The following is a 17,417-nucleotide window of genomic DNA, read 5'->3' on the forward strand; positions in this document are numbered from 1 at the left end:
GCGGCTAGCACCTCAGGGCGGCTAGCACCTCAGGACAAGCAGGGCGGCAGGCGGCTGGTGGTGGCTGGCGGTGGGGACACACAGGACCGGCCTGGCGGGGTCACGGAGGGAGCTCAAGCCAGGGAGCAACCCTGCAGCCGCAGGTGGTAACTGCTGGGCTCCCGGTGCAGTGGGAAACCACCAGAGGGTTTTCATCAGAGGGCTGGCCGAACCTGATTTCTATTCTAAATGGTCCCTTTGGCTGCTGTGTGGGTAACAGCCTGGAGGCACTGTGCCCCAGATGTCCTTAGAGAGCTGCTCTGAGGTGAGTCTTCCAATAAAAAGATAATGATAGTAACAGTATAGTAATAATGTCACACTTTTACATCCACCACCCTGTTGGATCAGTGCGCCCATTTCACAGGTAAGAAAACTGGGGCTCGGAGAGTTAGTGATTGGCCCCACATATCAGGGTTAGTATCAGAGCAAGGGCTGGGGGCCGTCCCCCTGTGCCCCAGTCCCTCCCCGCCTCCTGAACTCGCTTAGCTGGAGGCAGAGCGGTCCCGGTGGGCGTGGCTCATGGCTCTCGGCTGTGCCTCTTGCAGATGGCACAGACCATCAGACCGGCAGCCAGCACAGTCATTCCCTCTTAGTTGTTCAGGAAAGTGAGTAGGAGTCTCGCCCCTGCTCCATGCACCAAGGGAGGGGCGTGGGCGTGGGGTCAGAGCAGGCCACCCCTCCTACTCCTGTGACATCCTTGGGAAGTCACTTAGCTTTCCCAGGCTGCCGCCTGAGACTAACAATTATGCAATGAGGACTGTTTAGCAACACGCACCAGGCCTGGCCCAGAAGGGGCTTGAGGAGTGAACTTCCTTCCTTGCCTTCCTCATTAAGGCAGATTGAAATATACTGCTCCCAAAAATTAGGGGATATTTTATCGCTTGATAGACATTTTGAAGTATGCCCCAGTTTTTGTGAGCAGTGTATATGACATGCCTTGCCGGAGAAAAGGCCAGAACAGGGTTTCTCCACCTCTGCACTACTGGCATTTGGGGCCAGGTGATCCTGTGTACTGTACCACGTTGACCAGCACCCCAGCCTCTCCCCACAAGCTGCCGGTAGCAACTCCTTTTACTGTGACCACCAGAAACGTCCCCAGGCATTGCCAGGTGTTCCCTGGGGACAGAGAGAATCACTCTTGGTCAAGAACCACTGTCATAATTTGGTGTTTTGAAATAAGAACAAGCTCAAAACTCAGCCCTGCTTGGCTCCATCTCTTACTATGTGATGGACAGGCCCCTTTCCCCCTCCCCCTGCCATCTCCCTCCCCCTGCCATCTCCCTCCCCTCCCCCCTCCCCTCTCCCTCACTCTCTTACCTCTTTCCTCATATCTAAATAACAGTATCTTTTCTCAAATGTTCGCTATGTGTCACATATTGTCCTGTGACTCTCAGCAAAAGCCTGTGAGATTAGTATCCATTTTACAGATGGAGAAACTGAGGCACAGAGAGATAAGGTGCTCATCCAGGGTCACACAGCTGGTAAGAGGCAAGCGGTTTCGAGTCTGAGCCTCAGAATCTGAGCTCCCAGCGGGAGGCGCTGGGCCTGAGACATTAACACTTTCTGATTCTGACAGCGGGAGCCAGCTTTAGCACAACCCCCTGGGCAACCATTGTGCATTTTGACAGATATCTTCAAGACATGGAGAGTCTGCTTTCTTCGTAGGAAACAGCACATCAAATCTTTTCAGAATCAAATTTTGAGTGTTTACTTCAAGCAAGAAGTCTTGACTGAATGTGTACTCTCTGTCAGAAACTCCAGGCAGATGAGGAGGCTGCTGGCCCTGGGGGGCTTGCAGGCAGTGGGGGGCAACGGCTGATCTGCTCTCTGAGTTGTTTTTGATGTGTGGGGCCATGACAGTGAGAGCTCTGGAAAGACACGGGGCTCAAACTGGCCCTGGCTGTGTGACCTTGGTTGACCTTGAGGCTGAGTCCCCAGGGGTAACCGGGCAGAGCATGAGAGGTCCTACAACACGTGTGCTATGCTCACACCGAAAGCTTCGCCACCAAGAGGTGAGGGGTCTCTGAATCCACTCCTTCTTTCCACCCCCACTGCTTCCCAGTGTCGTCCAAACTGAGACTGGTGACAGTCCCTCAGTTCCCCTCCCACCACTGCCCCGTCAGGTCTGTGTATGCTAATGTGTAGGTCTGATCCACACAGTGGGGACCCCATCTGAGGATGGGGGGTGCAAACAGGGCCCCCCAGCAATCATGCTGAGCCCCAGGGCCTGGGTCTGGGCACAGTGAGGGGACCTTGTGGGAGGGGGAGGGGGAGGGGGAGGGTACAGGCATTCTGAGCCTGGGGTGCCTGAGAGCATTTAAGAATGTGGGGAAGCCTTTGGGTTGCCATGGTGACTGGGGGTACCGCTGGCATCAGGAGGCAACCAGTGGTAAATATCCAATTCTGCGCGCACAGGGACAGTCTCTCAAAAGAAAGGGTTGTTCCGCCCCGATGATGATGATATCTTCGCGGACACTCCACTGCCAGGTGTCTCAGGAGGCCACCACACATCCAGTCGAGGGACTAGTTTGGCATGGCTTCCATCCTCCCTCAAACAAGGATTGGCAGGAAAAGTGAAATTCGGAGGCCTGAGTCCCAAGCCTGAGTTCTGGCTCTGCTCCTCGGGCGCTGGGTCACCTGGGGGAAAGTGAAGTCACCTCCCTGGGCTTCAGTTTCCTCACCCAGGAATACAGTAGCAAACACTGTTACCTACCTGACTCTCTCAGTTCTTACAGAGCTGAAATTATACACGTCCTCAGCATGACATATTCCGTAAATGTCCCTTGCCTCGTAAATCCAATGGACACATCTAGCGCTCAGCTGTGGCGGGTCACCATTCGATTCAGAGGGCATTTGGAGAGCAGAGAGAGCGATGACTCTCTCGTTCGCATGAGGGAGGTCAGAGAAATGGTTTGTATACCTTCAAGCGTCTGGGCTGTAGCTCCAGCTCCAGCACCCGACCCCAGAGCCGACCCTCACAGGCAGACTGACTCTGACCGGGAGCGCCCCCTGCAGGTGGCGATGGGTGCTGGCCGCACGGCCCTCTTTTCGGGGGTGACTAATTCCGTGCCCCGGTTCTGACGCAGGCGGCATCCCCTTCATTCTGACCGGCGAGTTCTTCCAGCAGCCCCAGCGGCCCGCGGCCTACATCGTGGCGGGCACGGTCAACTGGCTCTCCAACTTCGCGGTGGGGTTGCTCTTCCCCTTCATCCAGGTACAGTGGACCCCTGGGGTCTCTCGCGCGTGGTGGGGGCCCCTCTGGTCCGGCAGCCCCCTGAGTGAAGGGGGGGTCATAGAGCAGAGGCCAGTCCTCCCTCCACCAGAAACTTGGCCCAAGGAAGGGTGACGCGTGCTCCGGCCCAGACCCTTAACCTTCCTTCTCCTTCCTGCACATTCTGGGAGCTTCCCCTGAATGTCCAGGGCTGCTTCAGAGGGAGTGAGCTTCCCGTCCCCGAGGGCGTTCAAGGAAACCTGGTTAGAACCTCGCACCTGCAACCTACTCGTCATGGGTGCTCGGTGTTGGTCGCTGTGTCCCACAAATTTCCTACAAAGTCACGCGCCGCATGGCAATGTGTTACGGGAGGATCACTTTCGTTCCAGCTGGCTCCCTTTCCGTGGGGTGCCCACCCAGCGGGAGGCTCAGGAGCCACTCGAGAAACATGGCCGGGTGGTCTGGAAGACCCAGGGAGGGATCCCCATCACAGAGCCCCCTGGGCAGGAACAGAGGGTCAGGAGGGGTCCCCGTCACAGAGCCCCCTGGGCAGGAACGGGGGGTCAGGAGGGATCCCCACCACAGAGCCCCCTGGGCAGGAACAGGGGGTCAGGAGGGATCCCCGTCACAGAGCCCTCGGGGCAGGAACAGGGGGGTCAGGAGGGATCCCCCCCTCTGGGCAGGAACAGGGGGTCAGGAGGGATCCCCGTCACAGAGCCCTCTGGGCAGGAACACGGGGGTCAGGAGAGATCCCCACCACAGAGCCCTCTGGGCAGGAACAGGGGGTCAGGAGGGGTCCCCGCCACAGAGCCCTCTGGGCAGGAACAGGGGGTCAGGAGGGATCCCCGTCACAGAGCCCCCTGTGCAGGAACAGGGGGTCAAGAGGGATCCCCGTCACAGAGCCCCCTGGGCAGGAACAGGGGGGCAGGAACAGGGGGTCAGGGGGGATCCCCGCCACAGAGCCCTCTGGGCAGGAACAGGGGGTCAGGGGGGATCCCCGTCACAGAGCCCCCTGGGCAGGAACAGGGGGGCAGGAACAGGGGGTCAGGAGGGATCCCCCCCTCTGGGCAGGAACAGGGGGTCGGAGGGATCCCCACCACAGAGCCCTCTGGGCAGGGACAGGGGGTCAGGAGGGATCCCCGTCACAGAGCCCTCGGGGCAGGAACAGGGGGTCAGGAGGGATCCCCGTCACAGAGCCCTCGGGGCAGGAACAGGGGGTCAGGAGGGATCCCCGTCACAGAGCCCTCTGGGCAGGAACAGGGGGTCAGGAGGGATCCCCGTCACAGAGCCCTCGGGGCAGGAACAGGGGGTCAGGAGGGATCCCCCCTCTGGGCAGGAACAGGGGGTCAGTAGGAATCCCCGTCACAGAGCCCTCTGGGCAGGAACAGGGGGTCAGGAGGGATCCCCCCTCTGGGCAGGAACAGGGGGTCAGGAGGGATCCCCCCTCTGGGCAGGAACAGGGGGTCAGGAGGAATCCCCATCACAGAGCCCTCTGGGCAGGAACAGGGGGTCAGGAGGGATCCCCCCTCTGGGCAGGAACAGGGGGTCAGGAGGGATCCCCCCTCTGGGCAGGAACAGGGGGGTCAGGAGGGATCCCCACCACAGAGCCCTCGGGGCAGGAACGGGGGGTCAGGGGGGATCCCCGCCACAGAGCCCTCTGGGCAGGAACAGGGGGTCAGGAGGGATCCCCGTCACAGAGCCCCCTGGGCAGGAACAGGGGGTCGGTGTGACACAGCCCTGAAAGCTGGGGTGGGGGGGACTTTGTGAGAATCAGGGCAGTGAGGAGGGACGGAGGATCTGGTGGGTCTCAGGGTAGGAAAGGGAACCCCAGTGAATGCGTGGGTTCCCTCATTGCATCTCGGCCAGGTGGTCATCCAGCCTTCATGGAACCCTCTGGAGACAGGGGTCTCGGGGACTCAAGCCCACCATCGCAAATCCGATCCATAGAACCTGCTCCCTTTATGGGCCAAGACAAGAGTCGATGAATGTGGACTTGTGTGTCTGTCTCCGGAGCAAGGTGACCAGGGCCTCTAAGGCACTAAGCTGTGTTGTGTCCAGATGTGTGGCACGACGCTTGGCCACGACCGGAAGAACACTGGGTGGGAGTGAACATCTGTCAGGGACGCAGACTGAGCTGTGGTCCTCATCTTGATTGTAACACTTGATTGCGTTAGGTAGGAAATATCTCTGGGAGTCCCGATGGCCAAGGTCACGCTGCTACTGAAGAGTGGGACTGGACATGTTTCTCTCTCTCTCTCTCTCTCTCTATTTCTTTCTCTCCCTTCCTTCCTTCCTCACTCCCTCCCTCCCTCCCTCCCTTCCTTTCATCTTTCCTTCTTTCTGTTTTCTTTTTCCTTCCTTCCTTCCCTCCCTCCCTCCCTCCCTCCCTCCCTCCCTCCTTCCTTCCTTCCTTCCTTCTTTCATTCCATAAACCCTTACCGAGCATCTACAGCACACCAAGCACTCTGTGAGGTGCTGGGGACCCTGATGCTAAGGTCTGTATGGCCCTCGGAGGCTCTAAGCCGGCTTGGTGGTGAGCTGTGGGAGAGGGGCAGACACGACCCCAGGGCTAACCGGGCGGAGCACGAGAGGTCCTACAACACGCTCATGGTGCACAATATTGCAGCAGCTCCCACGAGGGGGAGTGGTTCTCCCAGCTGCAGGAGTTGGCCCTGGAGGCTCGAAGCCCAAGTGAACTTAGCTTTGTGGGTGTGGAGAAAACGGGAGTTCTGGGCAGAGGTCCCCAGGAGCAGCACGGAGTTCCACTGGGACACCTGTCCTCCCTCCTGTCTTCGTTTCGAAGCAGCACAAACTTAGTGGTTTATAACGGAGACTCTCGTCCGCTGTGCCACAAGAATTGTTAAAATCGCAATACCTGACTATTTAGTCAGGGGCACTGACCTCTTTTCCTTTAGACTGTCAAATAAAACAATGACAACGGCCAGCACAACAATAGCCATCCAGTGTGCATAAATCAAAATTATACTTTTTTTTTTAGATTGGCAAAAAGTACATTTTTGGTGTGCCACAGAATTTTAGTCATTGGTTTATGTGTGCTGTGAGATGAGAAGGGTTGAGAATCCCTGGCTGGTAACAATAGAAATGTGTGCCCTCCCGGTTCTGGGGGCCAGAAGCACAGAATCAAGTGTGGGCAAGGCTGGTTTCCGCTGGAGGCGGAGGGAGGGCCTGCTCCGTGCCCTCCTTTTAGCTGCTGGTCATTCTCAGCAGGCCTTGGCTTGTGGCCACACCGCTCTACTCTCTGCCTCCATCCTCCACTCCCCCTGTGTGTGTCTCTCTGGCTCTTCCTATAAGGACACTCATGGTTGCATTTAAGGCCCAGCCTCATACAGTATGACCTCATTTTAGCTTGATGGCATCTGCAAAGACTATTTTGGAACAATGGCACATTGGCAGGTACCAGGGGTCAGGATTCAACATATCTTTGGGGCGGGGCGGGGCAGGAGGGGGATTCACAATCCAATCCACAGTACCTTCCCTGTCTAGGACGGCCAGCTCGTGCCAGTTGGCCCAGGATTATCCCTGTAAGTCCCACATCCCAGGAAAACCCTCTGGTCCTGGGCAATCCAGGGCAGCTGGTCACCCAGTCCCTCCCTCACCAGTGCTCCCTGGGTCACTTTCGCTCCCCTGTGTCGGTAGAGGGGGGGCCCTGTCGGGAGCAGCACCTGTAACACCGGCTGGCCTCAGCACCGAGTCACTCAGCACGTGGTAGCTTCCGCGCTTGTGTGTTGCTCGTATTGTGCCCGTGTTAGACACAATGACCCATAAGAGAAACTGCAGGCTTTGGGCTCAGACAGCCCGACCTTGAACCCTGGCTGCGCTGCTCAGCTGGTCACACTCTGTCTGACTTTGGTTGCTCTTCGAGCATCATTTTTGTGTCCAGAAAACAAGAGAGCCGCCCCCATTCTGCAGCAGGGCTCCCGAGGGAATCAGAGAGGAGTCCAGGCTTGCGCTCCGTGTCTGCGCACGGACACTCAGCAACAGCTGCTCCTTTTGATCATTATTCGTCCCCGTAAAGGTCACTTCCTGCCATGCCGTCCTACGGCCAGCTGGGAAGACGAGACAGGACAGAAGGTAATTAATCTTAAGTGACGGACCTGACAGCGTCCCCTCTAGCTGAGCAATCCAGGACTGGCCGCCTCTCAAAGCGTGACTCCCCTCCCACTCGCCTCCCCGCCCTCCGCCCTGCCCCTTCCTGCAGAACGTTGTCCCTGTGGGCTGTGTCGGCCCCCGGGGAGACCGTATCGCTCTCTGTCTCTCTGCCCTCAGCCGCGGGCCGCCTTTCTGGGCCTCGCTGTGGTCAGCCTCAGTGTGTCCTCTGGGTCGTTCTGTCGACGCCTCCAGGCCACTCGGCCCCCGACATCTGTGCCCCTGTTTTCTGGTGCACGGAGAATTACATGCGGATGTATGTGTGCCTGTTTCCACTGCAGTGAGAACATCCCATCTGAGCTCAGTGGAATCCGGAAGGGAGAGAACGATTCTTTTCACCTAGAAAAACATTGGGTCCTATCCCAAATGCCTAGGCCACGTGATGGGGACAGCTGACGAAGCTCCGGGGTGGTGTGGTCTCAAAGCAAACAGACTGCCCCCGGCCTCTTTGGACGGCCCAGGTGACACTCCTTGGGTCTGGAGGGAAGGGGAGAGAGCGTGTCATACTCACGGTTTCTGGTGGCAGCACCGGCTGGGGCGGGGCCCAGGAAGCAGGCTGCGCACGGGAGGGCAAGTCCTGCTCTGATGTTTCAGAAAAGAACAGACATAATCCTCATGGGGACAGAGATGTTTTGTTTCGTGGGAGGAGGTAAACCAGGTGTTCTACTGGGCTGAGCGGTGCAGGGACCGTTCAAGCGGAGACTGAGGAAAGAAGTGTATATATATGGGGGGCGTGGGGGGGGGCTCCTGGCCAGGAGGAGGAAGATGCGGCCGAAGTCCTGAGCAGGCACAGGGCACCCGAGGGTCTGAGGGGACTGCACAGCATGCTGAGGGAGGCCAGGGAGGTCCAGGCCACACCCCCCACGACGTCAAGGCAGCAGAGGGATTAGGGGTTAGTCCCAAGGACTCCGGGAAGCCACTGCATGAGGCTAAGACACGCTCGGTTTTGTGCTTTTAAAGAACCCTGGCTGCCCGGTGGGAAGTGGATCCTGTGCAGGGGCAGGGGAACGGATGCTAAGATGATCGGAAGGAGAACGGGTGACCTCTGTGTGTGCTGGGGGTGGGGCAGGGGGGTGAGGGGGCAATGGCACAAGGAACTTTCTGGAGTGGAGGCGACGTTCCCCACCTTGATAGAGGTGTGAGCCCCCCAGGGGTGTACTCTTCTCCAAGCTCGTTGAGCTGAACTCGTAAGATCGGTGCCAGGCACTGTCTGTACATTTTATCCTGATTTAAAATGTGTGCATGTTGGAAAAAGGTGTTCAGGGCAGAGTCATCAGGACTCAGAAGCTAAGCAGGCAGAGAGGGAGGGAGTCGTGAAAGGTGATTTCAAGTGTCCCCCTCGGGCTGGCAGTGCCGTTTCAGACAGCAGGGGCAGAGGGAGGCTAAGCATGGGAGGCTCGCAGAGCCCTTAGGGTGGTGTCCAGTGCCCAGCACGGCATCTTCATCCGAAATGCCACCAGGCAGTCACAGGGCTGTGTCTGCTGTACAGGTTCCCGGGCAGCTCCCACACGACCTGAAGTGTACGTGGGACGGTGACTTGGGAGCCACAGGCACCCCAGAGATGTAAGTCACCACTCGGGTCCCGGCTCCCTTCCAGCTCCTCCCACCCCCCCAACGCCCCCGAAACATCCTAATGGTCCAGATCCTCTCTGCTCATGAAGTAGAGCAGCCTCGCCTTTCAAAGCTCTGCAGAATCGGAGTGACAAGCGTAAAGGCCCCGACTTCCTCCCCATCGGTTCTTATGTGGCGGTCTCTGTGCTGATTCACCCGAGAGCCCCCTGTGAGCGAGGTGGGCCGGGGTCGCAGCTCTGCGGGTGGGACTGGGAACTGAGAAGAACTAGAATTTGTCCCATCGTGAAAACCTAACATGACCGCCATTCGTACATCCAACCAGCTCCATCAAGTCCCCTGCTGGCCTTCGTGTGCCCATCCGTTCTGCATGCTTTCACAAGGGAAATGCTGCAGGAGCCAGGTGCTGTCTAGACCTGGGGGGCCTCGTAGTTGTATAAGGACAGTCATCCTGACGGTGTTTTTCTGTCCTCTGTTCTACTACTCAGCCTGTGTTGCTGAGTGCCATCCGTGTGGATCGTGTAGCTCTAGGTCATTGTTCCTCACTGCCCTGTAATAGCATTTGCGTGAACCTATTCCAGAGTGTGCATCCCTCCCCCCCCATGAGCCCCCGAGTCTTCCCTGCGTCCTGCTCTGCAGTGTACCCTGACCGTCCCACTGCACACGGGGTCTCTGAGATGAGGCGGACGTTGGCCATCTGCTGCTGCTCAACTCGGAAGTCACCAGCCACGTGTGGCTCTGGAACCCCTGAAATGCGGCTAGTGCCGCTGAGGAACTGAACTTTATTTTATTTTTTTTTTTTCTGAAGCTGGAAACGGGGAGAGACAGTCAGACAGACTCCCGCATGCACCCGACCGGGATCCACCCGGCACGCCCACCAGGGGGCGAGGCTCTGCCCCTCCGGGGCATCACTCTGTTGCGACCAGAGCCACTAGCGCCTGGGGCAGAGGCCAAGGAGCCATCCCCAGCGCCCGGGCCATCTTTGCTCCAATGGAGCCTCTGCTGTGGGAGGGGAAGAGAGAGACAGAGAGGAAGGAGAGGGGGAGGGGCGGAGAAGCAGATGGGCGCCTCTCCTGTGTGCCCTGGCCGGGAATTGAACCCGGGACCTCTGCACGCCAGGCCGACGCTCTACCACTGAGCCAACCGGCCAGGGCCAGGAGCTGAACTTTCAATCGATTTAAATTCAGATAGCACCGCTCTAGAACGTAGCCTACGCTCAGGGGCGGAATGGCTGGGTCGTGGAGCAGGCACACACCTCGTCCCCCTGCCCTTGCTGATGCCAACTCGTTTTCCAAAGTACTCGCAGCTCTTTACAGCCTCCCCCACGCTGCGCAAAGCCACGCTGCTCATCGCCTGGTTCTGGCCTTGTCTGGCTGTCTGCGCTCTCACTCCTCTGATGGGTGCGCCAGGGTGGAGCATCCCAGCTCTGGCCTGTTACCCTGAACGACTGAGCACTTCTCCGTGCGCCGCTCTGCCCTTGGCGTTTGCTCTCCTGCGAGACGCTTGTTTGCCCGTTCTGCCCTTTTCTCTACTCAGCGGTCTTTTTCTTATTGACGCATAAGAGTTGGGTCTGTAATTTGGGTACGGATACCTTGTTACGTGTAACAATATACCTCCTCCCCGTTTGTGACTCTCATACGCTTTCTGTGGGACCTTTTGATGATGAACAGATGCTCTGAATTTTAAAGTCAGCCGATGTATCGATTTCTTCACCTGCGGACTGAGCTCTACGGTTGTGAAAGTGCTTCCTCTCAGAAATCCCTGGGCGAGGTTCTGTTTCACTCAAGGGGGACACGAGGACAGCCTGGGGGTGGCACGTCTCAGGGTCACGTGACGAGCGGAGTGCGCTGGAAGCAGACCCAGAACGGAGCTCTGCTGATTCCCAGGCGGGTCCCTCCCACGACAGATAGGCAGCCCCTGGCTGCCCGACAGCCCCTCGCTCAGGCGCTCCGGGAAGCCCACCCACGCCAGCCATCATCCGGGGCGCCGGGACAGCCTCCTGCTCGGGCGCTCGGGGCAGCCCGCCCACGCCAGCCATCACCTGGGGCGCCTGGACAGCCTCCCGCTCGGCGCTCGGGGCAGCCCGCCCACGCTAGCCATCACCTGGGGCGCCCGACAGCCTCCCGCTCGGCGCTCGGGGCAGCCCGCCCACGCTAGCCATCACCTGGGGCGCCCGACAGCCTCCCGCTCGGCGCTCGGGGCAGCCCGCCCACGCCAGCCATCACCTGGGGCGCCCGACAGCCTCCCGCTCGGCGCTCGGGGCAGCCCGCCCACGCCAGCCATCACCTGGGGCGCCCGACAGCCTCCCGCTCGACGCTCGGGGCAGCCCGCCCACGCCAGCCATCACCTGGGGCGCCCGACAGCCTCCCGCTCGGCGCTCGGGGCAGCCCGCCCACGCCAGCCATCATCTGCGGCGCCTGGACAGCCTCCCGCAGCCGCCGGGCACCGCTGAGCGATTTAGAAGTGAAAGAGGAGACGGGAAAGAGGTGACGCTCGCATCTCTGTGCCAGGCACCTCGCAGCCCTGACGACACTGAATACATTTGCACAAGGGAGGCAGGTACAGAAGCGGGACAATGGCCCAGGTCAACTCGGAAGTCACCACTTCAAACCCAGGGGCAGCCCTTACCCGCTGGGTGGCCGTGGGCAGGTCACTCGCCCACTCTCATCTCCGTTTTCTCACCCGGAAGAGAAGGTTAAGAAGCCCTACGTCCCAGCTGCTGTCGGGGAACCCTGGAGGGTGCCGGGAGCCCTTCCCTGCCCCCCACGATTGGTGGAGGACAGGGCACGAGCGAGCTCCGGGCAGGCAGCCTTCCTGTGAGCCCCGACTCTCACTAGTCCCTGCGTAGCCTCGGGGCTGCCTCCGGACCTCTCTAACCCTCAGTTTCCCCTAGAGAAAATGGGAGGGAAAATGGCCCTCTCATGGCTTGGCTGCGGGGCTCAGACGCAGCAGAGTCTGGACCACAGCCGGCACCCAGGACGGGCTGAGTAACCGCTTGTCTCGTCCCAAGCTAAACACAGTTGCAAATTGGCAGTCACGCCAGGTCGTCGCATGATCACCAACATGAAATTATCTCGGCAGACACCACGACGTGCCCGTGGGCGGCCCCCAGCAGGGGAAGTGCCAGCTCCTAGCCGTGTGGCCCTTCCATCCGTGCGGTCCCACGATCCTCTGCCGGGCTGGCCTGCCATTCCGTTTGAGCCTCTGGGCTTGGGGTGGCCTGAGGGCTTCTTCTGTCCCATTGACTCTTGGGCCAGGTCCTTCCTCCTCTTCTCTCCTGTGCCCACTGTCTAAGCGGTGAGCACAGAGTGACAATGTCTAAGCGGTGAGCACAGAGTGACAATGTCTAAGCGGTGAGCACAGAGTGACAGTCACAGACTCTGGGGTCAGACTGGAACAAGCTCTACCTCTCAGCTACAGACACTGGCCCACTGACCCGACAGCTTCACCCCTCTGTCTTCCCCTCTGCTAGACAGTACTTGTGCCACTGGCTGGTGCGAACACTCGGTCAGCATTAGGTAGACGGTGCCACTGGCAGCGCTAGGCTTGCCCACCTCAGTGCCCAGCCCTGCCACCCCCAGCAGTGCGATGCTGAACAGGAAGCATGACCTCCCTCCACCTTGATTTCCTCACCTGTAAAGAAGGACCAGGTAGACCTGTTTCCCCGAGGCAGCAAACGAGCACATGTAAGAAAGCTTGAGCTCCGTGACTGGGTGGGAAGGGTGCTCACGTCGTGGTTGAGTTCCTTCTTTGCGCTCACTGAGCCAGCCAGCCTCCTGCTGGTGCTCCTCCCTCAGGGGCGGGTGTCTGCAGAGTCCTGGTAAACACCTGAGCTTGGCTTTGTGACTTAGGGGGTCTGCTGGCTCTGAGCAGAGGAGTGACAGGCTCTTTCCTCTGCTTAGCCAGACAGCTCTGGCTTCTTTCTTGTGAATAGGCTTAAAGGGGTCAAAGGCAGAAGCGGGGAAATCAGAGAAGCTCTTATAATAATCCCAGCAAGAGGTGATGGTGGTTTGGACCAAAATGACAGCACACAAGTGGTGACAAGTGCTCAGATTAGGAGCCGGTGCGGAGGCTCCATCTGGAACGTGATGCATCAGACTTCCCTCCGGCATGCAGGTGGAGACGTTGAGGACTGCGCTGCCTGCATCTCACTTCATCTTCAGAGCAGCGTGTGGTGGATATCACCATGTGGGAAATGCGGAATTTCCAATCAATGGGTCGAAAGTCCTGGCACATCTTAAGGCTTGACACCAACATGTACATGGTGGAGCCAGGATTCAAATCCTGCCCAGCGGACTGCAGAGCCCCACCCTCTCCTTCCTGCCCGCTCAGGGAGTCCTTGTGGACGGTGGGAGGTCCACACCCTCAGAGCCAAGCTCTCGCAGGGCTGGAGCACGTCCTGCCCCCGCCACCGCGCTATGGACTTGAAGGGGAGTATCTCACTCAGTCCTTAGGACCACCCCGTAAGTACCACTGATGTCCTCACTTTACAGCGATGGAGACAGAGGCACGAAAGAGCCTCGGATTCGGGATTCGGTACGAGGTGGATCTGGGATGGTGATCTGAAGACCAGGCTCTTAAGCCCTGTGTCAGACTCCAGAAACACCCCCACTCAAAGAAGAACATGGAATTGAGTAAACTCAAGATATTGCTTCTGCTCAGTGGTAGAGCGTCGGCCTGGCGTGCGGGAGTCCCGGGTTCGATTCCCGGCCAAAGCACATAGGAGAAGCGTCCATCTGCTTCTCCACCCCTCCCCCTCTCCTTCCTTTCTGTCTCTCTCTTCCCCTCCCGCAGCCGAGGCTCCATTGGAGCAAAGATGGACCGGGCGCTGGGGATGGCTCCTTGGCCTCTGCCCCAGGCACTGGAGTGGCTCTGGTTGCGACAGAGCGACGCCCCGGAGGGGCAGATCATCGCCGCCTGGTGGGAAAGAGCATCACCCCTGGTGGGCGTGCCGGGTGGATCCCGGTAGGGCACATGCGGGAGTCTGTCTGACTGTCTCTCCCTGTTTCCAGCTTCAGAAAAATACAAAAAGAAAAAAAAAAAAAAAAAAAGAAAAGATATTGCTTCTGCTAACGTATATCATCCCAAGACCTGTCACCTTAGCCTTGGGTCAATAGATGTTTATTGCATGAAAAAGTCACAGCCGTGACAGCTGGAACCCATAAAGTCTTTTACTTAACAAACATTTATGGAGGAACTCCGTGAGCCAGGCCCAGCGCAGGGCGCAGGAGCTCCAGGAGTGGCTGAGTCATTGAGAAGCTCGGGGTCTAGAGCAGCGGGCAGGGTGGCTGTGGTGCAGGCACTCGGGGTGACAATCAGGGTGCATGCAATAGAGTGACCGCGTTCCGCATTTCTCTGTTTCTCTGGTCTGTCCCATTTGTACAAGGCTGGTTCAGAGTACTAATCGGTTCTCATTTGTACAAGGCTGGTTCAGAGTACTAATCGGTGAGTCACATTTTTGTATATTAGAAGAAAACTGATGTTATCCTGACCGAGTCCGTTCATTGCTCCACATTTTCCTTATAAACTGGGGAATGTCTCTTCCTTTTGGCATCACACTTCTCTCACGTGTAGATTGGAGGGAGGGGGATGTGCTTACGGGTAAATATTAATGTAAGACAATGTCAAATAGTAGCACGCTTTGCTCTCACGGTGATTCAGTTTTATAGGCCTACTTTTCAACAAATAAGAAACAAAGACGGCTACTTCCCCATCTTGACTGGGGGTTGGAAGCCGATTTCTTCATGCCTGCCTCGTGCGAGGCATCTCGTGTCGACGATGACGAGGCACCATGGCCAGCGGAGCCAGCTTCCCACACGCCGAGTTCCATCCAGGGACATGGGTCTATGAGTGGGGAGCCACCCAAACAATCTGGCCGGAGAGGGTTTCACGGCCGGTTCGGTCCCCTGTCTGATGGTTGTTGTCTCTGCCTTTCCACAGAAAAGTCTGGACACCTACTGCTTCCTGGTCTTTGCCGCCATCTGCTTCGCAGGCGCTCTCTATCTGTATTTTGTCCTGCCCGAGACCAAAAACAGAACGCATGCGGAAATCAGCCAGGCGTTCGCCAAGCGGAACAAGGCGTGTCCGCCGGAGGAGAAGACCGCAGACAAGACCGCGGACAGGCCGGACCCGGACTCCTCCTTCACGCTGGATAGTTACGTCAAAAATGGGGTCGTCTAAACGGACGATCTGACCGTCTCAGAAAACCAAAGATCCCCCTACACCTTTAACATTATTAGGTATTTAAAAATAAACCTTTGCTCGTCTAGCATTTCAACCACTTGGGCTTTCTTCATGGCCGAGCCCTCCAGACTCTTCCAGGAGCTGGAAGGGACCGCCTGTGCTTAGACCCAGCGTTCTCCTCTCTAGATTTCTGGACTGCCTCCTTCACAACTTAGCCCATGGGTTCAAAATGGAATTGGGCCGTCAGCCCCCTGGAATGCTGTCTCAGAGGAGAACAGGACAGTCTGACACTGACTCAGGGCTTGATGGACTGAATGTCACTGACTGTGGTTGGGGTCCCAGCTCCGCCGTCAGAAGCTGTGAGCTGCTCTCAGTCTGGAGCCCGAGTCCTCAGTGAACCCTCGGCTTTGGTCCTGGGTGATGGTGTTCGGCATTCAGCAGAAAGACGCTCATACCTCCGACGAAATGCCCGCTTCCGGTCTTTGGCTCTGCCTTGTGGATCTCAGGCTCAGGAGAGCCTGACACTAACCCACCACCCGCTGGGTACCGCCTTGCAAGGCTGTGTCCCCCGGGGGCTCGGGACCTGCAGCCCTGAACCGTCCTCGCCGCACAGTATCAGATGCGTCACAGAGAACAGAAAGAGGATCAATATGGAGGTGACCTAGAAAGGCAGATGTAAGAAGTAGCTTTTCAGTAGGTGAGGCAGGGGCTGCACATTGAACTTTTTATAATTTAAAAAAAAATGTTAGAATGGTTCTGAAGCTAAACCTGGGCTTGGGGGTGGGGGGAGAACATTGTGATTGATTAGTGCTGTCTGCCATACGTGTGCTCCGCGTTCGCCAGTCCTAGAAGAGACTCTCGGGGGGAGAGTGCAGAGTAGGGCACTCTACACGAGCAGACGCGTACGGACAGGCGCCTTGAAGGCGCGGCCGGCCCGGTTCCAGACCGCCACAATGAAGCGAGCATCACAATCAGATGACTCACACACATTGTTGGGTTTCCCGGAGCATATAATAGCTCCTGTTACACTCTGCTGCAGCCTCTTAAATGTGCGATAGCTTGATGTCTGAAATATGTACATACCTTCATTAAAAATATTTATTGCTAAAAACACTAACCCTCTTCTGAGCCTTCGGCGAGTGCGATCTGTCTGCGGGCACAGGGTCTGGCCTCCACATGGACGGCTGTGGGCTGAGCAGGGTGGTGGTTCCGGAAGGCTGGGCTGGCTGTGGCAACGTCTTAAGACAACAGTGAAGTTGGCAACACCGATCGGCTCTTCCTTTCACGAATGATTTCTCTGTAGCATGAGATGCTGCTGGACAGCATTCTGCCCGCCGTAGAACTCCTTTCAAAACTGGAGCCAGCCCTCGCAGACCCCGACGCTGCCCTTATCAGCTGCACGTGTGGAATACGGGAAGTCCTTCGATGTCATTTCAACAGTCCCCCCAGCTTCCTCACGGGGAGAGATGGTGCCGACAGACGTGTCTGCCGCAGGGTGGCCGCGAACCTTCGGTGTGTCAGAGACACAGCCTTTCTGAAGCACAGTCAAACAAGGATGCCTCAAGCACTGCCCCAACGCAGACCGGCCGTTACTGAGACTTACTCGTCTCGCCGCTCCTCCTCACAGACATCCTGAAGAACTTGTCTCTTCCTCCTCTCCCCAGAATCCCAAGAGTGCTGTCTTTGTCATCTCACACCTGTACCACATTTCAGTCTCCTTCTGGCACATACGAGGTACCAGAAAAATTGCGTGTCCTGGGTGGGGGGAGGAGGCAATGAAAGAGCGTGGGTGCAGTGACAGGTGCGCTGACCATCCACCTTAGACTGTGGTGCAAAAGGCCACACCCCCTACGGGTGCAGAGCAGCAAGTGGTAGGGATCCTGGGTCTGGACTTCCTAGAGCAGAGATGTCGTAACAGCCCAGAACTGCCTAGCAATGGTCGTTGCTTAGGAGAGGCAGAAACCTCTATCTTGTTCAAGCTCCTCTCACTTGGGGTTCCTCTTAGTCTTGGCTGAACCGAAACTCGGTTCGTACCGGATGTAACAGGAAAGAGCCCAAGGCAAATGAGACTACGTGAAGCAAATCCAGATCTTTAGACACTCAGCAAGCTTGTTGCCTGGGGCACAGGTGCCTCCAGCGAGGGCAGCAGGGACGTGCATTCAGGAATGGACTTGCTTTCAGGAATGGACTTGGGTAGAGCGGCTCTGCCTCGGAGCTGTCTGTGGTGCTGACCTGGGCTTTCTGCCTA

The 17,417-nt window shown here is 57.8% G+C and overlaps 1 protein-coding gene across 4 annotated transcripts in view; it reads left to right on the forward strand.

The window, feature by feature from the left end:
* The window catches only part of SLC2A9 (solute carrier family 2 member 9), a 108,194-nt gene extending 91,898 nt beyond the window's left edge, over window positions 1-16,296 (forward strand). For 2 of the 4 annotated variants that reach the window (XM_066278731.1, XM_066278729.1), the window contains 2 exons: window positions 3,126-3,253; window positions 14,927-16,294. In XM_066278731.1, coding sequence (XP_066134828.1) covers window positions 3,126-3,253; window positions 14,927-15,166 — 368 coding nt within the window. In that variant the 3' untranslated portion in view covers window positions 15,167-16,294. Of the gene's footprint in view, window positions 1-3,125; window positions 3,254-14,926 lie in introns of all 4 variants that reach the window. The other 2 variants (XM_066278728.1, XM_066278732.1) reach the window with 2 other exon arrangements.
* The last annotated feature ends 1,121 nt before the right edge of the window (window positions 16,297-17,417 follow it).

This window comes from Saccopteryx bilineata, chromosome 5 (genome assembly GCF_036850765.1).
Source record: "Saccopteryx bilineata isolate mSacBil1 chromosome 5, mSacBil1_pri_phased_curated, whole genome shotgun sequence".
Taxonomy (NCBI): domain Eukaryota; kingdom Metazoa; phylum Chordata; class Mammalia; order Chiroptera; family Emballonuridae; genus Saccopteryx; species Saccopteryx bilineata.